Source organism: Cornus florida, unplaced genomic scaffold, assembly GCF_030987335.1.
Source record: "Cornus florida cultivar Cherokee Brave unplaced genomic scaffold, ASM3098733v1 CherokeeBrave_3.0.0_Hap2_Chr09, whole genome shotgun sequence".
Taxonomy (NCBI): domain Eukaryota; kingdom Viridiplantae; phylum Streptophyta; class Magnoliopsida; order Cornales; family Cornaceae; genus Cornus; species Cornus florida.
Genome location: NW_026775579.1, coordinates 83,349,774 through 83,375,527, shown reverse-complemented (window position 1 = coordinate 83,375,527; position 25,754 = coordinate 83,349,774). Strand labels below are relative to the sequence as shown.

The window sequence follows — 25,754 nt, the reverse complement described above, 5'->3', positions numbered from 1 at the left end:
TAATGCTACGTTTGGTGTGCAGGAATGAAATGCCCATTCCAACCATTCTTTTGTTTGGTATGTAGCTTAAAGTAGGAATGAAAATCCATTCCACAACTAAACCTATGGAATAGCCATTCCATTCCCAAGTAATTTATTCGACTTCCCAAAACATCCTCATATTCCAAGTCCAAAAACCACCATTACCTTCCACCACAATTATTTCCGCTTTTCACCACTACCACCACTATCACTGTCTTCCACCACCACTGACTTTCACCATCACCCACCACTTTCCACCACCACCACCGCCACCGCCTTTCACCACCGCTACCGCCACCGCCACCGCCACCACCTTCCTCCACCGCCATCGCCTTTCACCACTACCACCACCTTCCACCACCACCGCCGCCATCGCCATCACCTTTTACCACCGTCATCGCCTTTCACCACTGCCACCACCTTCCACCACCACCACCGCTACCGCTTTTCACTACCACCACCGCTACCGCCTTTCACTACCACCACCACCACCACCTTCCACCACCGTTACCGTCACAGCCTTACACCACCACCGCCACTGCCACCTTTCACCACCACCACCGCCGCCGCCGCCTTCCACAACCACCAACGCCGCCACTATCGCTTTCCACCACCGCCATCGCCTTCTACCACCTTCTATCACCACCACCACCTTCCACCACCGCCACCACCTTTCACCACCACCACTTTCCACCACCGCCACCACCTTTCACCACCACTGCCGCTGCCGCCTTCCACCACCACCGCTATCGTTAATTTAATTTAATTTATTTGTTACTAAGAGGGATATTTTGGAGAATTCAATTTAAAATTTATTCCATTCTAAATTTTAAATCGGTCCAACCAAACACTACAATGGTTATTATCATTCCATTCCTACACATTTCATATTTACAACCAAATAATATAATAAGAATGACCATTCCATTCCATTCCCATTCTCATTCTATTCCCATTTGTATTCCATTTCATTCCTGCACACCAAACGTAGCATAAGTTGAATAAATTACCCTTACTGAACCATTTTATAAAATATATAAAAATAAATAATTTTATAAAATGACCGAAAATGACATTATTGGAGGACGTCCCTCAAGTGCAAAAAACACCTCTAAAGTTTCAATTTGGTACAAATAGGTCCTTCTGACAAATTTAAATCCTAAGTTGACTAAATTACCCTTACTCAACAATTTTATAAAATATATAAAAATAAATAATTTTGTAAAATAACCAAAAAGGACACCATTAAAGGACCTCGGCAATGTACAAGTAAAATAAAAATAATAAAAATAATAAAAATAAAATAAAATAAAGTGCAAACTAAAGAGAACAAATTTGCTCTAAACTCATTTAAGGGATGTCTCCACACCTTTGTCTTGTTTTATTTCTCCTCTATTCCTTTTCGCTTTTTTACACATTGATTTGGCTTACATTTTGATATGAAAAATGAGAACAAAATTTCAGGCCAAAGAACAAATAGAAAATATGTTATTGGACTTTTTAAACTTATTTTTTGTTTTCTACAATTTTTCCTCACTAAATTTTTAAATTTGAGTTGGTCCCCATTACTTTAAAACAGAATTTACAAATTTCTATTATGTTATGAAACTTGTCCCGATCATTTTGTTGTATATTTGGGTCGTGTTCTTGCCATGTTCCCGCTTATTCATGTTGGATACTATCCAACAATATCATTGCATTTCCAACTAAGTGGTGTTTGGGATTGCTTCTCTACTACTGAAAAGCACTCCCATTCTAAAAAATTGCGGTGCAATGTGTTTGGTGGGAAAAAAACTCTTAATAGATGGTAGAAGTTAGGTCTAAAAAGCGCGTTTACGTGAAGTTAGGAATCGTAACTTTTAAAATTGCGTTACGGGTAGAAGTCCATGTTTTTAGGTAACTAATTTTTTTTTAGACAACTTAATCCCTTTATATTTTTTATAAATACAATTTTATCCCTTCTACAAACAAATAGCAAACAATATCTAGACTCTGTAACAAACAAAGATCCTAGTTTATTTTGGGACTCTCTAGCCGCCTTCCAATTTTAAATCAGATACAAATTAATCATACAATATGTCACCAAACGTTTAAGTGCATTTTACTAGCAGTAATTTTATAACAACTCTACTATTAAAAGCGCTTTTAACATTCTAACAGTAAGTGTTTGTGCTTCTGAGATTATACCTTTCCTCTTTTTCTTTTTATTATATTGTTTTATAAATATTGTTAAATAAGTGGTTCTCAAGGGACAAACAGTATATAATCTACAGTTGCACTACTTTCTTGTGGTTTGTTATTGTTTGGATAATAAGATCGGAGTTCTTATAGGTTAGGGTTGTTCACATAAAATCAATGTTGGTATTTTCATTGTTTCTAGTTTGCTTGATTCCACAATTAATTTAATTATTTGCTCACAACTTAGTTAATTGATTGATTCAGATTATGTGAATCAAAAATTGAACAATAATCAATTGAAATTTATTCATCTAAAATTTTGGTATTGCCTTTTTCTTCTATTCATGTAGTATTTCGTTCCTCTGCAAAAAAACCATCTTATGCATTACACTGTGCAAAAAACATGGTATACATGATGTAAGGGAGAATAAACTAGGAGCAGTAGAAGACCAAACAAGTCCATAGGATATGGTGAAGAAAAGGGCACAAGTAGCTCTCTAAGATGATGAAGCACTAATTTGCAATGCAACTAGGGAGGCATAAATACCATCTTTGATATTCATCAAACTTTCATGCTTTCCCTTCTCTATAATGACTCCATTTTTAACCACTGCAATCAAATCTGCACCCCTAATTGTCGATAGCCTATGAGCCACCACCACTGTGGTTCTGCCCACCATAACTCGGTCCAGTGCATTTTGCACCACTTTCTCGGATTCAGTATCTAGGGCACTGGTGGCTTCATCCAATAGTAGTATCTTTGGATCCTTCACCATGGCACGTGCAATGGCCACCCTTTGCTTCTGTCCACCGGACAATTGGATCCCCCGTTCACCTACAGCTGTATCATAGCCCTGCATTTTCATAACTCAGTAAGATGGATATTTTTTGGCATTAATCAAGAATCCGAGAATGGTGGAAAAAAAGGAAGCAAATGTGCTATTACTTTTGAACATGAATAACAATAATGCTTTCCTAACAATGTATTATTGTCAATACTATTAGATTACCTCCAATTGTTCATTTTAGGTGTTTCTAAATTTAGAAGTTCACTATAATTAGAGTGTTTTCACCTCTTGTAGAGCACTGACGAAATTATGAGCATTTGCTAACTCTGCTGCAGCTAAAATTTCTGCTTCTGTTGCATCTCCTTCCTTTCCGTATGCTATGTTGGCTCGGACTGTGTCATTGAACAAGACTGGTTCCTGGCTCACCAAGCCCATCTGCTGTCTTAACCATTTCAGCTTTAGCTTTTGGATTTCAACACCGTCTAGGGTGATTTGACCGGATTCGGGGTCATAAAATCTTTGCAACAAAGAAATCACTGTTGATTTCCCACTCCCACTTTCTCCAACCAGGGCAACAGTCTGATAAATAAGATTCAGACGGTTAGTTTTGGAATGCGATTATGTCAAACTGTAGGAGAAATATATATATAAATATATATATGTGTGTGTGTGTGTGTGTGTGTGTGTATCAACTTGTGTAAGGCTTGCATCAAGCAAAAGAGAAGTGTAGGCTTTGAGAATTAGTCATACTAGAAAGTTACCTTGCCAGAGTGAATGGCCAAGAAAAGGTCCCTGAAAATTTGAATGTCAGGCCTAGTGGGATACTTGAAACTGACATGATCAAACTTAATATCACCCTTCACATTTTCTAGTGTTGTTCCAGAGTCGACACTCGCGTCTATTTTGGATTTCTGGTCAAGAATCCCAAAGATAGAAACAACAGCACTCTTGGCCTTACTGAGATCAAGTGCAAGGGAGCCTGATTGAGAAATACCAGCAGCTGACATGCTGAGGCCAAAGAAGACCTGCAAACCAAGACAGTAGGTAAAGATTCAAAATGTAAATAACAACAAAAAACTATTTTAGTAAAATGAACATTAAGATGATAGTATGAATTGATTTCTAGTGCATATATGGTTGTGAAAAGCTTGATTACCTGGAAAACATTAGCGAATGTTGTCTTACCCTGATCAACAAGCCGAGCTCCAGCATAGAAACTGGTCGCATAGACACAGTATAGAAAAAAATAGGACAATCCAAAACCTGTACCACTAATTAGGCCTTCTCTTTCTCCTGTTTTCATAGGGCCTTCACATTTCTTTTGGTATAGTTGCATCACCTTCTCTTCAGCACAGAAAGAAGCAACTGTTCTAATACTCCCAACTGCATCACTAGCAATTTGACTTGCGTCCTCATATGTTTTCTGTAAGCATTTAAATAGTTGCAGCTTATTACAACGGGCTAATTACACTAAACTCACAGCCTATGTTAGATAGTTTAAAAAGAAAATATAACATATAGGAAAAAATTGGTAAACTTCTACATTCCAATTGCCCTTTTTTTTTCTTTTTCTTTTTTTTTTTCCTATTGGCCGAGGTTTGGATCTAACCTTTGCATCAACACTGAATCCTCCCATGTACTTCTTTTGAAAGTATCCATTTAGTCCTAATAGAGGAATCATGACAAGAATTATAATAGCCAGTTGCCAGCACGCTGCAAAAGCAAAAATCAAACCAGCAATAGCTGTTGCAACATTCTGAACGATCAAAGAAAGTGTGTCTCCAACCAAACTTCGCACAAAAGTGGCATCAGAAGAAAGCCTAGCGCCAATTGCTCCACTGGAGTGCTCTGCTTCATCAAACCAACTTATATTCATGTGAACCACTTTCTCAAAGCACATCAATCGGATCCGTTTTATTAACTTACACCCCGCCACAGCAAAAGAGTATGTTCTTAGTGGGACACAGAATAAAGACGCCACGCCAAGAACAAGAAACATGCATGCCCAGAATTTTGAATCCTTCCGAAGTTCATGAGCTGGCTCATAGAAGGTTTTGATTACTTTAGAAAGAAGTGCCCCAAAAATTGGTAAAACTAGACCCGTGGCCACAGCACCCACTGAACCTAGCAATAGCACAGGGATCTCCGGCTTGTTCAGATAAGCCAATCGTCGCAGTGGCACTTCTGGGGCCTTTTGTGATGGTGCTGAGGCTAAAGTTTTGGGTTCTACATCTGTATCAAGGACACCGACTGCAGTAGTTCGATGTAAAGATACTGATAATGAGTGATGGCTACTGTTTCCAGATGATCCCCGGCTTATGGATCGTATGAAGGACCTCCTCTGACTTGAATGTCTTCCAAAGTCTGCTGTGATCTCTGGCATGTACGGATCATTTACTGCATTTTTTTCTGACTCTTGGCTATGTTCTTGCAACCGTATAAGCTGGCAATATGCTCCTTCAGGATCTTGTAGTAGTTCAGAGTTTGAACCTGATCAATTGTGAGGATTTAAAATTCAGAAAAATCATAAACATAGATGGAAAGCCTAATAAAGCTCAGGTGGTGAGAGATATAAAGCATCAACAATTTAATTGTTTCAAAACATGAACCTTTTTCAACAATTTTTCCTTGATGAATGACAGCAATCATATCTGCATTCTTCACTGTACTCAAGCGATGGGCTACTATTACAGTAGTTCTGTTGATCATAACCCTGTCCAACGCCTCTTGCACAACCCTCTCAGACTCTGCATCAAGAGCACTTGTAGCCTCATCCAGAAGTAGAATCCTTGGGTCTTTCAAAATTGCTCTAGCTATAGCAATTCTCTGCTTTTGGCCCCCAGACAGCTGATTTCCGTGCTCACCAACCTGCGTGTCTAGTCCCTAAATCATTAAACACAAAGCTGGAAAGGTTACAAAGGTGACTAGAAAAAATTAAAATGGGTTCTGGTAAATTAATTATTAGTTAAATCACCAACGGGCCAGTGGCCTAGCAGTTTCAGCCTCTTACTTCCCAAAGAGAGATCAGGGGTTCAAGTCTTAGAAGAGACGTGTGTGTGAATATCAACTAGGAAAAAAAAAATTATAAGTTAGAATCCTTCTAAGACACAAATTAAAAATAAAGTTGTTGAGCAATAACTCTTTTGATTAAGAGGTAACAAGTAAACCTTTTAAAGTTTTTCTGCTTATTTTTGGGGGAAAGGCTGATATATTTCCTACATTAGCAAATAAAGTCTGCCATATTCAGCAAATCTTTCAATAAGAGATGTGATTTTGATTTAAAAACTGAAATGGAAAAGGAAAAAATAAATTTTCCAACAATTTCAGATCTAGACCTCAGGCAATTTATCTATGAACTTGGCAACATTGGCTAGCTTAGCAGCAGCTTTGATTTCTTCAATGGTTGCACCGTCCTTCCCATATGAAATATTATCTTTAATGCTTGAAGTGAACAACACAGGTTCCTGGCTAACTAGACCAATTTTTCCTCTTATCCACCAAAGCTGGAACTCTTTAAGATTGATACCATCTATAAGAACTACACCAGCTTGTGGATCGTAAAACCTCTCTATCAAGCTGATTACTGTTGATTTCCCGCTTCCACTTTGTCCAACCAAAGCTGCAGTTGTTCCACTTGGCATCGAGAGGCAAAATCCATTAAATATTGGCTCATCTGGTCTTGTTGGATAGCTAAAATAAACATCTTTTAATTCAATATTGCCACCAATATCATCCAATTTCAGTCCATTCGTGTCATAAGGATCTATCTCTGACTTCCTGTTGATTGTCTCAAACATTTTAAAAGCTGCAGCTCGTCCAGCAGCAAATGCACTCATGCATGGAGATGCCTGTCCTAAAGAACTGTAAAATTCCAAATGGGATAGAAATTAAGTGAACTTTTCAAAAGAATCAAATATCAAATCCAAGCAATGCATTTACAAAAGCAGAGGTTCATGCATTCATTCTTTAACATAGTAGCCAAACTGTTGGAAATTGAGAAGAAAAGCAAAGGGCAACTCACAAGGAGCCAGTCAGCACAGCCATAACTACATTGAGTACATCTCCTCCTGTATAATCTTTGTTTATTATCATTTTTGACCCAAACCATATAGCCAAAGCATAAGAGCTGTATACGACAAACATAAATACACCAGCACTCAACCCGGAAGCCAAGCCCTCTTGCACACCAGATTTGTAAGCTTTAATAAGAGACTTATTGTAATTAGCTATAGCTTGCCTCTCCCCAGTAAATGATGCAACCTGAATGGGAAAGTAAAGGGTGATGAAAAAAAAAAGGAAATGCTAAGCCCTCTTTTTGTCAATTTCTGCATACCGTTCTTATTGAGCCAATTGTCTGTTCGACCACAATTGCAGCTTGTGAATAACCAACTTGTCCACTGGATTTAAGCTTCACTAAAAGGAGGGTCAGGATAGCACTAGAGATGACAAGAAGTGGAATTGAAGATATCATGACGAGGGTGAGAAGCCAACCCTTGATGAAAGCTATAACAAAGCCTCCCAAGAATGAAGCTACCACCACTAGAAACTTCCCAACCTGTCGTAAATACTTCAATAAGAAAAGTACCTATTTAACCTAAAATAGGAATAGAGTACCGGCATTGCTAATAATGGTCGGGCTCCCTTGGTATGGTAGCAATACCTTTTCACCAATGGCATCTTGAATAAGGAAGGCGTCTCCTGACATCCTATCAATAATTTCTCCGGTTTTACCCTCCGAGTCAAAGAATGCAATATCTTGCTTCAATATAGTTTTTAAGTATAAACATCTAATTCTTGCAGCCTGCCTCTCCCCAGTGATCATCCAGCAAACCACCTCTGTGATGTAGCAAGCATGTTTTTCTCAGTTTCTTTAATCAAAAACAATTATTTACATGAGGTAGCTAGAAAACTAAATTCTTTTTTCAGAAAGAAGCCAGATGCACTTACGGAAAAATGCTGCTAAACCAGACCCCAGAGCCAAGTAAACATACTTAACAGATACCTGAAATAAATTTTATACTGTTTGTTAGGAGCTTAAATCAATAACTGATTTTACTAATACAATAATCGTTCTACTACAACAGGATGGAGAACAAACAAATTGATGAAATTCAGGCGTAAATGACCGGAACAAAACAATTTTTTTGACAATTAGGCAAGAACTGGTCTTGTTATGGGGGAGTGATTATCAAGTTTAAGCTAAAGATACCTTGGAAACTTCATGAACCACATTTTTTGAGTTCACATTATGTCCAAAGGAATTGATTACATCTCCAATGAGCACAGTCATAAGGGGCATGCAGATTCCATTCCCTATAGCTGCGATTGTGCCCACAAGCATTAGTACATGATCAGTGGAGTCAGCAAAGGAGAACAGTTTGAAATATGGAACAGTTTCAGTGACTTCATTTTTCTTTCGGGTATTATCCGAATTATCTTGGCTGCAAGACTTTTCAGCTGTTTTCTGAGTCTCCATCACTGGTGAATGGTTTTTTGATGTTTCAGCCTGTTCTGTCTTCTTATCTCCACTCAAATTGCTCTCCTCAGCCATCTTTCCAAATGCTGTTTGCTATCACTACGTTGGTGTACTTAGATCACAGCCGTAAAAGAAGAACATATATTTGAATCAGAAATCTAAAATAGTGGAAAGCTGTAAAGTACTACCAGGAGGAAACTGAAATTCAATGACATTAATTATGAACAAATGTTTTTGTTGAGATGACTTCTTAATTATGAGACATAGTTATTCTTTCTTTAATTTAGTGTTACAATACTTTCGGACATTTATAGGCTCTGGAGCAGCAACCATATTAAAACTGAAATCCTCAATAGATTAGCGGGAAAAATAAAATGTTGAACCTCAAAATTAAGCCTACAGCTTTAATCCCACACAACCAGCAACCATAGAAAAACTGAAATCTTTACGAAAAAGATAGGCTACCTTTGACATTTAGGCTCCGTTTGTTTCGACGCAAAAGAAATTTTCAGAAAATATTTTTATTTTTTAGGTAAAATATTTCTTTTTATTTGTACTTTTCAGCGTTTGGCAAAGGTTTAGGTCAAGATTGAAGTCGAGTCCTTCATACGGGACGTATAAAATAACTTACAAAAAATTGATATATAAATCTTTTTTGTAAAATTTTAATATATTTTTCTTTTGTAAATATTTTACGACAACCAAACACCAAAAAATAAAAAAATATTTTCTGAAAAATATTTTACTTCCAAACAAACAGAACCTTAAAGAAAAAACAAAGTGATATTAATTGTTTAATAAAAACAAACATCAAAATTTATAAAAATAATAATTATAAGTGAAAATAATAATTCTATTATGAGAAACTCACAATTTGGTTAAATAAGTGACCTTATATTTTCTGAAAAATATTTTACTTCCAAACAAATGGAGCATTAAAGAAAAAACAAAGTGATATTAATTTTTTAATAAAAACAAACATCAAAATTTATAAAAATAATAATAATAAGTGAAAATAATGATTCTATTTTGAGAAACTCACAATTTGGTTAAATAAATGACCTTATAATTAAGAATCCTCCCTCCCGGGAAGAAAAAAATGCGAGACATTGAGCAAAGGTGGTGTTCTTCTATCTATTTTTTGGCACTACACAAAACCATCATTATTTTTTTTTTCCCCCCAGTAAATGGAAGACAGATAGAACACAAAACCATCAACATATATCTAAGGCAACGATAACAAGTCATAGAAATTTAAAGGTTTCAAGACATGCTGGACACAGAAAAGGCACAAGACTATTCCATGAAAAATAAGAGAAGGCTGAAAAGGGAAAAGGAAAAGAATTTATCCAACCTGCAATCATTTGAAACATAGAGCTTGAGTGCCACTTTGAATTATCAACTGCTGGTTCTTGTGGGAAATAAAATCACAGAAACCATAATTTGTAATATATAGAGTAGACTTAGACCAGAGAGTGAAGGAAATGATGAATTAATCAAAATCAGAACAAGTTGATATCAGAAGTATCATCAACTTTAAACTCACCAAAATATGAAAAAATGGTTACCTGTGATGGATTCCAGCTTTTGTGGAATCTGCCTTTGATTGTGGGATCCAACCTTTCACATTTGTATGTTTCTCATCCACTTTTCTAAGCAACCATTGCTTGGTAACTAAAAAACTGTGGTCTAATGGATACCGGCTAATGAGATTATGGGATTTCTTCAATAAATAGATTAAAAATATAAAGTCAATTTTTAGCCAATAAATATAATAATATACAATTATTACTCTAATATAGAGTAATAATATACCTTTCCAAGGTCAGACATCTAAATTACCTATAAACATAATATCATCAAATGAATAACACAGCAATAGTAATTAGTAAACATAATATACATTCAACTCTAATCATTTTCATCATCTATGTTTGTTTAATCATTCCAAGCCAGCACCATCAATTTCATTCAAAGGATGGGGAAATGCAACTATCAGCTTATTAGAATAAGATTGTCCCCGTCCAACCCACATCGTTATAGTAACAGATTTTGTTACTAAATAAATGTCTTATTAGGAAATAGACAAATAAAATATATACATATAGATATGTTGATTTATATGTGTACAATGCAGGCTAAATATATAATCTTATTGTTGATTTTTTGGGAATTATGCACCCTTGTTTAAAAAAGATCATATAGCATATATATATCCATAGAATTCATATTTTGGAAGTACCTAAAACATAATAAAAGAAGAGTATGGTAGTCAAAATTTAAACGACGGAAGCGAGCGCGGCTAAAAGGAAGATGAGGGTGTGGACTGGGTCAAGGGTTCAATTTTTACTGTTTGTAGATGGTTACAAATTTATTAAAGAGCCAAGTCTATCATCAGGGTGCTCTCATGAAGTGTATGATTAAAATAGTTGCTAAACTACACTTGATGACAAAGCATTAATTCATATCATGTGATCAATCTTTAAGAAGATGTGGAAAACCATAACCAGATTCTTATATAAGCATTGGCTAAGACAGCATTTCATATAAAATATTTAGGAAAGCTATTTAAGCATTTAAAAAGCACAATTATGTTCTTCCCTTTTCTTTTTCCTTTTTTCTTTTCTTTATGGGTCACAAAACCATCTACTGATTGGTGGTCATAAATTGGAGTGCTCAATTTTACCACTTTACTAGTTGATGGTTTGGATATTGCGGTGGTGGTGGTGGTGGTGGTGATGATGAGAGAGAAAGAAACGGAGATAGAAAAGGGTAATTTTGTCTCTTAATATATGTATTGTAATTTGATGATACTATAAGGGTAATATATATATATATATATATATATATATATATATTAATTTGATGACACTATAAGGGTAATAGGGTCTTTTCCTTTTAATTAAAGGGCATTGTGGGTATCAAAGTAATTTTGAAAACAAATTCAATTTTATTAGGGTTTTTATGCACGAATTTGAAACCAAAGGGGAGGGTTTTGTGATTTTAACCAAAAAATATATGCACATTTTGTGAGGGGCAAAATAGGAATAAAAAGGGTAAAATCGGGTTTTCATATTTACTTTTTGCCAAAAAGTTGTCAGATGGGCTTATTTACACATTTTTTTAATATTGTGGACTGAAATGCATATTTTCAAAAAGGAGGAACTCATTGTGTATAGGAAGTTTTTCTGCACTTAACCCTTACAAATTTATTAAGAGACAAGTCTATCATCAGGGTGCTCTATCATCAGGGTGCTCTCATTATGTATATGATTAGAGTAGTTGTTCAACTACACTTGATGACAAAGCATTAATTCATATCATGTGATTAATCTTCAAGAAGATATGGAAAACTATGGCGACCTTGTGGATGGGTGTGTGTGAGCCTATGCAGGTGGCACCAGTAGGCTACTACACTTGGCGAGTTATAGGTGTACAATCCCAAATCGCCTGAGTGTGGATGAGGCAAGTACTATATGTAGATTAAACACCCTTCTATGATACAACGCGTTTTAAAGCCGTGATAATCGTGAACCCACTAGAATTCCGAAGTTAAACGTGTTTAACCTGGAGAAGTACCAGGATGGGTGACCCCCTGAGAAGTCTCTGGTCTCGGGGAGCCAAAAGCGGATAATATTGTGTCTGGATAGGGTGAGGGTCGTTACAAATGGTATCAGAGCCTGACTCAGCCGGAAATGCGGCCAACGTGGACATTGGGCCCCAAAGAGGGGGTAATTGTGGCGACCTTGTGGGGTGGATGTGTGTGAGCGTGTGCAGGTGGCACCAGTAGGCTATCACACTGGACGAGCTACAAGTGCACAATCCCACATCGCCTGGGTGTGGATAGGGCAAGTGTTATATGTAGATTCAACATCTTTTTATGACACAATGCATCACCTAGAGTAGTACCAAGATGGGTGACCCCTTGAGAAGTCTCTGGTCTCGGGGAACCAAAAGACACAGACAATATTGTGTCTAGATAGGGTGAGGGTCATCACAAAAACCACAACCAGATTCTTAATATAAGTATTGGCTAAGATAGCATTTCATAGCAAATATTTAGGAAAGCTATTTAAGCATTTAAAAAGCACAATTATGTTCTTCCCTTTTCTTTTTCCTTTTTCTTTTCTTTATTGGTCACAAAACCATCTACTGATTGGTGGTCATAAATTGGAGTGCTCAATTTTACCGCTTTACTATTTGATGATTGTCTTTTAAAAAAAACAAAAAAAAAACAAACTTTGTGTTCCTCTTTTTTGGGTTTGGATATTGCGGTGGTGGTGGTGGTGGTGGTGAGAGAGAAAAAAACGGAGATAGAAAAGGGTATTTTTGTCTCTTAATATATATATTGTAATTTGATGACACTATAAGGGTAATATATATATATATATATATATATATATATATGAAAATATGCAAGTTAACAACAGAACATGAATAACTTTGAAAAACTTTTGATTAAAATATGGAACTTACAACTTTGATCTTTGAATACAACACTTTTGTTCTGAGCCGAGCTCCTTGGATGAAGTAAAACTAAAAACTTAAACTTAAAAATTACAATTTGAACTGAGAACTTTTGAAATGGAAACTAAAATCTAAACTTGAAAATTGAGCCTGCCTCCAATGTCTTAAGGAGCTGTTATTTATTGGGCCTCAAAAGAGCCTTGGGGAGCTTTGGATTCCTTGGAGATAAGGATGCTACAGGAGGCCATGTGCAAAGCCTGAAAGGCTGATTTGAGGTGATGTCTTCTGAATGATGCTGGAAGCCATGTGCAAAGCCTGAAAAGCTGAATTGAGGTGATGGCCACTGACTTGCCTTGGATTCCTTTTTTGAAAAGCTTGTCTGTCATGAACACCGAAAGGTGCTAAAAGCCTGAAAATGGAGAACTGCTGAATAAAATTTTAAACTGTAGTTTTTGCCCTTTTTTTTTTTTTTTTTTTTTTTTTTTTTTGTCGCTATGCAGCAGCATTGAATGACCGAGGTCAGAAGCTTTTTTTTGAAATGAAATGATGATTTTTGAGAATATTATTTACTGGAGCTGTTGGGTAAAAATACCAAAACAGTCATCTTCATTGGGTTGGGCCAGATCTGTTTGGGAACCATGGAAAGAACCTGAGCCTTCACTTCTGTTGGAGCCCAATTTTGAGAAGGCTATGGGATTGACTTGGGCTAGAGCTTCCATGAGGAAGGCTTCATACTCATCTTGGGATTTTGCTGAAGAAAGCTTTGCTTGGGCCTGGATTTTGGATAGGAAGAAAGCCGAAGACTCACCTAAGCCAGAACATGATATTGCAGGGTGCTTTGAGAACCATTCAGAAATTGCTTCTGGAGTAACATCTTTGATAGAGAATTGATCCCACCATTTGATTTTGAAAATCCTTCCTAGAAGAGGAAGATTAGAAGGGGTTTTGAGGATTTGGAATTGCCATAGAACTATCCATGACAATGCGAAATTTACAAAAAATAAGAATGATTTGGGAAATTCGGAAAGCTCAGGAGGAGCATGGAATTTTTCATTGAAAATTGAAAATCCCTTGGACACCGTTTCAGGGATGATTTTTTGGCAGGGACCAAACATATGCCACCAGTCAATGAACCATGTGGGGACATTTAGATTGAAATTCTTTTGGAAAAGGATAAGCCAGGAATGGCTATAATCCTGATTTTGGAAATAAAAAGTATTGTACCAGGCATCCTGATAGTCTCAGTAATTGAAAGTTTGAGGGTTACGAGGTTGAGAAAATTACCTCGGAGCATTGATGTTTTTACCCCAGGCTGCTGGAGTAAGGACTTTTTGAATGGTACATGTGGTGTGAGAAATGAAAGACTCATCACCTGGTTTTGAATGAGTTCGAATTTTGATGGAATCAGTGTCCACTAAAATAAACTCATAAAAATTTTGTGTTTTCTGAAAATCTGATGTTGGATAATGAAAACCTTTGACAAAATGATTTTGAGAAAGTAAAACTGGGTTTTGGTTAAAAAGTTCTTTTTCAACCACGCAAATGGTTGATGAATTTGGTTTTTGAAAATAACGAGATTTTTTTAGAGTGGGATTGTTGACCACCACTTGCTGTGAAACAGATCTTGAGGAAATTTGTTTATCTGATGCTGAAGAAATTGCAGCATAAGTTTTTGAAGGGGAGGAAAAACTAGTTGTTGGGATTGTAAGTATGCTTGGATGGGGTCATACTGGATTGGGGACATGTCTATGACATGTTGGGGAATTGTGGTTAGGGCTGAAAACTGGTTTGTAATTAATGGAGATAGACTAGCACACATAACTTCTTCATCTTCCTCGACTTTATCATACCAGGTTTTTTTGGAAGGGTTCTGAGAAGAGGATGATTGAGCATATGCATCTTTTGTTTTATGGGATTTTGCGCTTGCAACTAAGGCTCCTCTACCTGTCTTGGGAGGCATAGTAACCACCCCTAAGCTCCTGCTTTTCCCTGCAAAAATTCCCTGGTGAGAAAATCAGGAAGAGAATTGTTTTCTCCTTTTATATATTCAATATCAAAGTCAAATACAGAAAGAATAGCTTGCCATCTGGCGAAAATTTGTTTTGAGGCTATGTTATGAACATCTTTCTTTAAAACAGTTTTTGCAGATTGGCAATCAACACGAACCAAAAAATTTTGATTTAGTAAGTCACTTTGAAATTTTGAAATGCATAAAACTATAGATAAAATTTCCTTTTTGACTGTAAAGTAATTTTGTTGTGCTTGGTTCCATGTGCCAGAGGCGAACTGAATTAGTTGTTCCTTGTCACCTATTTTTTGTTTTAGGATACCTCCATATCCTAATTCAGATGCATCAGTTTCCACAATTTTAAAGGCTTTTGGATCAGCAATAGATAGACAAGGAAGGTTTTTTGCTTTGCTTTTAAGGATTCTGATTGTTTTTGTATGCTCATCGGACCATGGGGGAGGGGACTTTTTTAATCTTTGGCGTAGTGGAGCACAAAGAAGGGAAAGATCCTTAAAAAACTCAGAGAGATAATTTAGGCACCCTAAAAATCTTTGAAGCTGGGTTTTGTCTTTAATTTCATCAGGGAATTTATCAGCAAATTGGATGGATCTGTTGATTGGGATGACAGTTCCTTAGTGGATCTGGAAACCTAAGAACCTAATCTTGGTCTGAAACAAAGTTAACTTTGATAAAGAGAGGACTAATCCATTATGCCTAATGGTTTGAGCAAAGACATGGAGATGTTTCCAATGAGCATCTATAGAAGAAGAAAATATTAGTATATCATCAATATAAACAATTGAAAAATTCGTAAGATGAATAAAAATATCATTCATAATTTTTTGGAATTCTAAAGGGGCATTTTTTAATCCGAAAGGCATCACATTCCATTCGTAATGGCCAAAAGGAACCGTGAAAGCTGTTTTGTATCTATCTTTTTCAGCAATTTGGATTTGCCAAAATCCTGACTTGAGATCAAACTTTGAAAAAACGGTTGCATGAACGAGACGTTGGATTAGGTCCTTTTTATTGGGCAGGGGATACCTGATCCATTGAAGAACTTCATTGAGGGGCTTGTAATTGATAACTAATTTGGGAACACCTCTTTCTATTTCAGCATTCTTTTGGACATAGAAAGTGGCACAGCTCCATAGGGAACGGCTTTTTCGGATGAGGGATTTGCTTAATAATTCCTGTACTTCCTTCATACAGTAATTAAGAAGTTCTTGACTCATTTGGCTAGGACGGGCTTTGGTAGGAATATCCTTTTCATTGAAAGATTTTTCATAAGGTAATTCAACAATGTGTTGTCTTCTGTGCCAAAAAGCGTTTGGGAGATCAGAGCAAACCTGACTTTCAAGTCTTAATCTGAACCTTTGAATAGAGTCTTGGAGACTTTTTTAACTGAGTCGTTCATCAATCTGTTTGAAGATTAGTTCTTGTTTGAGAAAGTCTAAATGCTTTGTTTTGCTTTCAATCCTGTTGACAGTAGGGACTTGAGTAACATAAGAATACTTAATGGTATTGAGATCCTTGGTGTCTATAGGATGAACAAAAGGAAAGCAAATTTCTTGTCCAACTAGACTTGTTGAAATGCCTTGGCTATCAACTTTGAACGGGTAAAGAAGAGAAATAAATGGAGTTCCCAAAATAACAGGGGTATTGAGGTCTTTGACAAGGATGAAAGGTGTTTTAATACAAAGACCCTGATTACAAACATGGGCTTTGGTTAACTTGTACTGAACAGTGAGTCGTGAACCATTAGCACCTTGAAGCCGTTCTTTGGTTTTCTCAAAGTATTTCGTAGGGACAAGTCCTTCATTGATACAATTGAAATCAGCACCGGAGTCAATGAGAGCCACTGTATGAATGGTATAGTCTTTGTTGATGACAATTTTTAGATTAACATGCCATTTCTGAAATGTTATCTGGGTCAGAAGGTTGATGTAAGTTTCATTGTCCTTGGTGGGATTTTCAGAAACTTGTTGTTCAAGTTTTGCAGAGGACTTAGGTAGTAAGGCATCTATCTGGGATTGTTGAAAAAGGATTTGGCTTCTGAGGGTAAGAATATCATGAGCAGTGGAATCTTTCAAAGCCTTGCCCTCTTGCTTAAGGAGTGAAATCTCTTGCTTGGTTTGTTTGATTTCTTTATGGAAATCTTGAATCGTAATTGGCATCTGGGGTTGTGTACCAAATCTTTCAAAGATATCAGTAAGGTTGTAAGTATTTGGTATAACAACGGGAGCTTTGTCATTTCTTTGGCCAATGCTGTTGGTGAATTTAATCAAGCATTCCTTGCGTTGATCAAGATCTTCTATTTTGTCAATGAGTTCCAACATGAATTTTGGTCCTTAGTAATCATACAGATGCATTTGGTTTTGATAGGTTGGTCATCCAAAGATGGGTTGGAAGAATCAGAATCATAATCTGTATCAGCATGATAGTTATCTTCTTGAATACCATTGATATCATGTTCGGATTCGTCATCAGAAGAGTTTAAAAGAATTTGCATCAGTTGGCTCCTGACGGTTTCAGGGAGATCGAGCTCATTGATCTTCTGTTTGGCTCTACAATCGCATTTGTAGTGACCCATCTTGCCACACTTGAAGCATTTTATATCTGCTTTTGAGGTGGCAGGTTTCTTTTGAAAATGTTTTGGAGGAGGGGCATTTTTCTGTCTATTTTTCTCAGAGGAGAGATATTTATCTGCAAATGAGGGTTTCCCTTGTTATACTGTGACCTGTTTTCGTATCTCTTGGGAAAAGGCTTGTGGTAGCGGGTGTGACTTTTTCGTTTGGAAGGAGGGGTTAGGTTTTCGAAGCCGAATTGTTGGCAGAAAGTTCCTAATTCTTTTCGGCTAGTGGCATTCTCATGCTTGATTTGCTGTTGGAGTTTGAAATCGGTGCAGAGAGCAATTGCTTCAGCTATGATGGTACTAATGATGTCACCATAGGTGAGGGAGTCATAAGGAATATGGCCATTGTGTTTTGATCTGAAATGCTTGCGAATTCTCTCAGCAAAAAGATTGGGGCGTCCAGCAATGAACTTTTCTTTCCAAAAGGCTTGGTTACAATCAGTCCTGGTGAGGACCTTTGAGAGGAAGACATCATTGTACCATCTGAAATCCTGAAGTTTGCGACATCGAAGGTTGGCTAGAATTTCTGAGGTCTTGTCTCTAACAATTGAGAGGTCACCGAGGAACTGTTTGGCGATAGAGAAAATGAGAGTAGCAACTGCATCTTCTATATCTGCACCTTCTTCTGTTTTGATAATTGTTCCTTTGGGAGTTGTTTTGACAGAGTTAAGAATGGCTTGTCGTTTATCTGGAGTGAGGATGTTGTCCCACCATCCTTTAAGTTGGCCTGTGAATCCTCCTTCAAGGAGTTGTGCTATAGCATGATCAGAAGAGTCATTCTTGGTTTTGTAAGCAGTGCTGACCATTGTCATTTCTTGAAGTGTATTGAGAATGTGATACTCAGTTTTGCCATCTATGTTCCATTCATAAATGGTACCACCATGATAAGCAGCTTGGCAAAACTGGCCTCGTTCTTCGATCTGGAGGTCAGGGAAAGTTAGCCTGGGATAATAATTTCGGGAAGAAGTTGGTTCTAAAGTATTGACGTGTTGGTTCTGGAAGGCCTCGGTAATTTCATCAATTTCAGTATCAGTACCAATTTCTTGGTCAAGAGTATTGATGGCTCTAAGAGGTCTGTCAGGTGTATCAGGAATCGTAGTTGTGGAGGTCATAAGGGATTCGATACGCTTAATCATGTCCTGTGCTTCTTCAATGGCATTACGTTTTGATAGTTGTTTGGACAAGTGTAAGGGGATTTCATGGGGTATGAAAGGGGGAGCATTATCAGATTGAATGGGGATAATTTGTTCTTTCTGAAGCAAGGTTTCTACCCGAGAAAGCTGATCGCCAAGTGTCTGGAGGTGTTGGTTTGTTTAGTTATTTTGTTCCATGATGCTTCGGACATCACGGGTCGTGGATGTGGTATTGTCATTGGCGTCTGCCTTTGTCTTGAAAGGAGAAGCAGTAAGTGTGACTGTTCCTGACGCCTTTGTCTTGAATTCGATTGCCTCGGCTGGGGGATGGATGTCTTCAAGAGCCTCACCACGTGATGTTTGCGTAAAAAGTCTTTATCGATCTCATAAACCTTTTCTATCATGTAGAGCTGATGAACCAGATGATCGGGATCTTCAAATTAAGAATCATTTGGGGATGGAGAGGAATCATGATGATCTTCATTTAGGGGAGGGTTTTGCAGACCTTTGTTTTGAGAACTAATTTGTGTAGGTAAAGGAGTGCTGCGAATAGGATGGATGTCTTCTTCCTCAGTCTGTATACTAACATTGTCCTGGTAAACCGGGTTAGCAACTTCTTTGTTTTTGACACCAACGAGGTTTGGATACCTTGTAGGCATTCCTGAAAATGATTTTCGGGAAGGGGCTTTTGAATAGTTTGAGGGAGTAGCATGAGAAAAAGAGGATCTAGAACTTTCTATTTCTTGGATAGAAGGTCTAGATCTTTTTATTTCTTGGATAGTAAGTCTATTGAGCCTGTTGGAGTTAAATCTAACCTTTACCGTGCCATCAGAAAATTGAGATATTTGTTCCAACCTTTTATGCTCGATCTTTAAAGAAGGAGCTGCATGCTCGAGAGTCCACTCTGTCGGGAAAGTGACTTCATTCCAAGTGATAGTCCTCGGAACATAAGTTTGTGAATTTTCGTCACTAGCATGAAGAAGAAAGGTTTCTCCTTTGGGAGACTCACGAAGAGCATGGGGGCTGACTTGGGTTGTATAGACTTTGTAGTGGATTCTATAGACAACATTGAAGGGTATGGCTCCATCCATCATTTTGTAACCACTACTTGAAACATTGTGTTCTACTATGGCTCTTTTTTGCAAAAGTTGGATAATTTCAAAAGGGTTTTTGAGAGAAATAGTTTGTTCAACAGTTTTGATGGAGTATCCTATTTTGAGATTGAAAGTTGAAGATTTGTAAATATCCCTAATGGGAACCTTGGGTATATTCCAAGTATCCCACTGATCATTCTGACCACTATCAATATGTTGTTCTTCTTGGTTAACTATCACTCTTCCTCCAAGAGGAGCTGACGATGTCGAAGACATGCTACGGTTGAAAAAACTCATTGAACCTTACCTAAATGACCGTCCGTCCGACCAACCCAAAGCGGCACACCTAGCCTAAACGGGATCAAGGTCCGGAAACAGAAATGAAGAAAGGTTAAATGGGCTTAATCACCACCAGATGGCTCGGAAACAGAAATAAAGAAAGGTTAAATGGGCATATTTCCATATATATATATATATATATATATATATATATATATATATTTTAATTTGATGACATTATAAGGATAATACGGTCTTTTCTTTTTAGTTAAAGGGCATTGTGGGTATCAATGTAATTTTGAAAACAAATTCAATTTTATTAGGGATTTTATGCACGAATTTGAAAGCAGAGGGGAGGGTTTTGTGATTTTAACCAAAAAATATATATGCACATTCTGTGAGGGGCAAAATAGGAACAAAAAGGGTAAAATCGGGTTTTCAAATTTAGTTTTTGCCAAAATGTGGTCAGAGGTAGGGGTGTACACGGTTCGGTTTGGACCAGTTTAAGAGTTTTTTAGAATCAAACTAATTCTAACGGATTCATAAAATTTGGAACCAAATCGAACCATTTAACCAAATGAACCGAACCAAACCAGATCGTGAAAAACCAGTTTGGTTCGGTTCGTTTCCACAGTTCCTTTTTTTTTTTTTTCTTTATTGTTATAGAAGTATTCATATTATCTACATGCACAACAATAAACCAAGTTACCAACACATTCAAAACTATTAATGCATTCAGAACTTTTAATTTATTCTTCTCTATCACTTCTGGAACTGAATTATCTAATAAATTGATAATACCTAAGATAATTAAGAGTGGACTGCTACAAACTTCTAAATGATTTGGATATATTATAGGATTATATTATATTATATATACTCTATAATTTAACATATATATAAATAAATAAATATATATAACATAATGGTTTAGTTCGGTCTAGTTCGATCCTAAAGGACCTCAAACCGTGACCAAACCGTATCTTTACGGTTTCACAAATTTAGAACCGTAACCGAACCAAACTATTAACAAATCAAACCAAACTGTTTGATCCGGTTTGGTCTAGTTTGGATTTTCAATTTTACCGGATTTTTGTGCACCCCTAGGACTCAGAGGAATTTATTTGTATCTTTTTTTAATATTGTGGACTGAAATGCCCATTTTAAAAAAGGAGGGCCTCATTGTGCACATAATCTAACCCTTACAAATTTATTAAAGAGCCAAGTCTATCAACAGGGTGCTCTCATTAAGTATATGATTAAAATAGTTGCTAAACTACACTTGATGACAAAGCATTAATTCATATCATGTGATCAATCTTCAAGAAGATATGGAAAACCATAACCAGATTCTTAATATAAGCATTGGCTAGGACAGCATTTCATAGCAAATATTTACGAAAGCTATTTAAGCATTTAAAAATCACAATTATGTTCTTCCCTTTTGTTTTTCTTTTTTCTTTTCTTTATGGGTCACAAAACCATCCACTGATTGGCGGTCATAATTATCAGCACTAAGTGAATATATGATAATCAAATTATAAAATTGTGTAAATTGGAGTGCTATAACATTCATATTACGGTGACATCACTGTTTAAGCAAATAAGACGATACGAGTGTGCACTTGTTCTATATTGCTAGTACAACACACTACATTCTTGTAGGAAAACAACTGCATCACGAAATGCAAAACCATAAGAGAGTAACGTTGTTATATAAGCTATGTAAGTCTGTTGTTATATAAGCTATGTAAGTCTGTACAAGATTAAAACGACACAAGATTAAGATTCTACAAAGTAAAAAGAATCTGACAGCTCGAGATTGAGGAGATACTAAATTAAAATTTTAAAAAAAAAGGCAAAAGAAGGATCCAACTTCCAAGAGCTACTAGTTTATGTGATATTATATATGATGAGAATCATATGAAGCCTGAAGGAGACAAAAGATAGTGCATTACCTTATCATCATTGAATATAGTGTGGATGTGGTCTCCTGTTTTCAATCTTCGGCCTGCGCATTAAGACAATCATGGTGCTGGGCCTCTTCATTGGCTTTTGAATGTTTGCGTCCACCTCGAACCTCAAAACCACACCAATACTTTGAAAAACCTTAGATTTCAGCCCGCAAAAGCAAGCACCTTTGGGGATTCAAAATTGTCAATCTTCACTTGATGACTTGTTGAGTGTAGAGAATATGGTTGTTAACGACTTCGATTTTTTCCCTATATGTGCCGTTATTGATGATGATTTGGCGCAGACATATTGCTTACTAACTGCTCGACTTTTTTCCCTTGTGAGCTATTGTGGATGATTTGGCTGCTTGGACAACATGCCTGTTAACCACTTTCAATCCTATATGGACCATTATTGATGATTTTGCACTCGAGATAAAACACATCCATACCAACAAAACTAGTGTAACTGGAAATCGTTGGAGCCATGTGTATTTATTGAAGTGATATCAAGGTTTAATTTGATAATCACTCGTGCGAAGTAAAATATTGAAGTGTGTTTGGTGATGTTTATTGTAATTTGAATAGTATCGAAATATTTTTAAAAAATAGATCAAAACGAAGTTACTTATGTACTCGTAAAATAAACGTTGTAACGATCAACAATGTAAAAATAATAATAATAATAATAATAATAATAATAATAAAATATTTAAATTACCTTTTTAATAAACCATTTTAAATTTGAAATATTTTTTTTTTTATCAAATATGTTCAAATTTTACCAAATATATTTTTGATTATTATTAAACACACTAAATAATGATCAAATAAGGACCTAAATGACTTTTCAAATTTGACAGAGAGTAGCGCAATAGTGATTTTTATGTGAAAATGGGTCAACAATGACTGGATCAATTAACCAGTTTTGTCACTTTGTGTTGTCATATTGGAGACTTGTGGCAGCACTTATTCGATTCAATGGACTTAGGTTAAAGTTATCCAACAACATATCCCAATCTCCGGCCTACAAGAAATTTCTGGGCTGGACCAGGCGGAGCCTGGTCAGGTCAAGTTGATTTCCTTAATGGGACGGGCCAGGTTATATGTAATGTTAATAACCTAAGAAGCATTAAAGCTACAAACGAAATGAGCATTGCCAAGTTCAATAATTTTTTTGACTCATTATGAATTGGGTCAATTCAGCGCAGAAAATACTATAAAATATGTTTACAGTGTATATCACATCATTCACGTATAAAAAGTATTTCTAAAATTTTAATTTGATGCAAATAAGTCTATCTGACAAATTTAAACCCTAATGCTACGTTTGGTGTGCAAGAATGGAATGCCCATTCCAACCATTCTTTTGTTTGGTATGTAACTTAAAGTAGGAATGGCCATTCCATTGGAATGAAAATCCATTCCTGAGAATGAAAATCCATTCCACAACTAAACCTATGGAATAGCTATTCCATTCCCAAGTAATTTATTCGACTTCCCAAAACATCCTCATATTCCAAGTCCAAAAACCACAATTACCTTCCACCACAATTATTTCCGCTTTTCACCACTACCACCACTATCACTGTCTTCCACCACCACTGACTTTCACCATCACCCACCACTTTCCACCACCACCACCGCCACCGCCTTTCACCACCGCTACCGCCACCGCCACCACCTTCCTCCACCGCCATCGCCTTTCACCACTACCACCACCTTTCACCACCACCGCCGCCATCGCCATCACCTTTTACCACCGTCATCGCCTTTCACCACTGCCACCACCGCTACCGTTTTTCACTACCACCACCGCTACCGCCTTTCACTACCACCACCACCTTCCACCACCGTTACCGTCACAGCCTTACACCACCACCGCCACTGCCACCTTTCACCACCACCGCCGCCGCCGCCTTCCACAACCACCAACGCCGCCACTATCGCTTTCCACCACCGCCATCGCCTTCTACCACCTTCTATCACCACCACCACCTTCCACCACCGCCACCACCTTTCACCACCACTGCCGCTGCCGCCTTCCACCACCACCGCTATCGTTAATTTAATTTAATTTATTTGTTACTAAGAGGGATATTTTGGAGAATTCAATTTAAAATTTATTCCATTCTAAATTTTAAATCGGTCCAACCAAACACTACAATGGTTATTATCATTCCATTCCTACACGTTTCATATTTACAACCAAATAATATAATAAAAATGACCATTCCATTCCATTCCCATTCTCATTCTATTCCCATTTGTATTCCATTTCATTCCTGCACACCAAACGTAGCATAAGTTGAATAAATTACCCTTACTGAACCATTTTATAAAATATATAAAAATAAATAATTTTATAAAATGACCGAAAATGACATTATTGGAGGACGTCCCTAAAGTGCAAAAAACACCTCTAAAGTTTCAATTTGGTACAAATAGGTCCTTTTGACAAATTTAAATCCTAAGTTGACTAAATTACCCTTACTCAACAATTTTATAAAATATATAAAAATAAATAATTTTGTAAAATAACCAAAAAGGACACCATTAAAGGACCTCGGCAATGTACAAGTAAAATAAAAATAATAAAAATAAAATAAAATAATGTGCAAACTAAAGAGAACAAATTTGCTCTAAACTCATTTAAGGGATGTCTCCACACCTTTGTCTTGTTTTATTTCTCCTCTATTCCTTTTCGCTTTTTTACACATTGATTTGGCTTACATTTTGATATGAAAAATGAGAACAAAATTTCAGGCCAAAGAACAAATAGAAAATATGTTATTGGACTTTTTAAACTTATTTTTTGTTTTCTACAATTTTTCCTCATTAAATTTTTAAATTTGAGTTGGTCCCCATTACTTTAAAACATAATTTACAAATTTCTATTATGTTATGAAACTTGTCCCGATCATTTTGTTGCATATTTGGGTCGTGTTCTTGCCATGTTCCCGCTTATTCATGTTGGACACTATCCAACAATATCATTGCATTTCCAACTAAGTGGTGTTTGGGATTGCTTCTCAACTACTGAAAAGCACTTCCATTCTAAAAAATTGCGGTGCAATGTGTTTGGTGGGAAAAAAAATCTTAATAGATGGTAGAAGTTAGGTCTAAAAAGCGCGTTTACGTGAAGTTAGGAATCGTAACTTTTAAAATTGCGTTACGAGTAGAAGTCCATGTTTTTAGGTAACTAATTTTTTTTTAGACAACTTAATCCCTTTATATTTTTTATAAATACAATTTTATCCCTTCTACAAACAAATAGCAAACAATATCTAGACTCTGTAACAAACAAAGATCCTAGTTTATTTTGGGACTCTCTAGCCGCCTTCCAATTTTAAATCAGATACAAATTAATCATACAATATGTCACCAAACGTTTAAGTGCATTTTACTAGCAGTAATTTTATAACAACTCTACTATTAAAAGCGCTTTTAACATTCTAACAGTAAGTGTTTGTGCTTCTGAGATTATACCTTTCCTCTTTTTCTTTTTATTATATTGTTTTATAAATATTGTTAAATAAGTGGTTCTCAAGGGACAAACAGTATACAATCTACAGTTGCACTACTTTCTTGTGGTTTGTTATTGTTTGGATAATAAGATCGGAGTTCTTATAGGTTAGGGTTGTTCACATAAAATCAATGTTGGTATTTTCATTGTTTCTAGTTTGCTTGATTCCACAATTAATTTAATTATTTGCTCACAAC

The 25,754-nt window shown here is 36.5% G+C and overlaps 1 protein-coding gene across 1 annotated transcript; it reads right to left on the bottom strand.

The window, feature by feature from the left end:
* Nucleotides 1-2,480: 2,480 nt before the first annotated feature.
* LOC132274722 (ABC transporter B family member 11-like) lies at nt 2,481-9,346 on the bottom strand. Its single transcript, XM_059776063.1, has 12 exons — nt 8,197-9,346; nt 7,935-7,989; nt 7,648-7,823; nt 7,321-7,542; nt 7,009-7,247; nt 6,323-6,848; nt 5,597-5,870; nt 4,597-5,477; nt 4,144-4,410; nt 3,749-4,012; nt 3,273-3,566; nt 2,481-3,053 (listed from the first exon to the last, which is right to left on the bottom strand). Exons 1-12 carry the CDS (start codon nt 8,536-8,538, stop codon nt 2,697-2,699), a joined length of 3,897 nt encoding a protein of 1,298 aa, XP_059632046.1. The 5' UTR covers nt 8,539-9,346; the 3' UTR covers nt 2,481-2,696.
* Nucleotides 9,347-25,754: the final 16,408 nt, after the last annotated feature.

Coding starts and splice junctions, on each gene's coding strand:
- LOC132274722 (XM_059776063.1), bottom strand. CDS start 8,538: ATGGCTGAGGAGAGCAATTTGAGTGGAGATAAGAAGACAGAACAGGCT. Junction 7,543..7,647: donor AAGATGCCATTGGTGAAAAG/GTATTGCTACCA, acceptor TATTTACGACAG/GTTGGGAAGTTTCTAGTGGT. Junction 3,054..3,272: donor TCGTCAGTGCTCTACAAGAG/GTGAAAACACTC, acceptor ATGAAAATGCAG/GGCTATGATACAGCTGTAGG.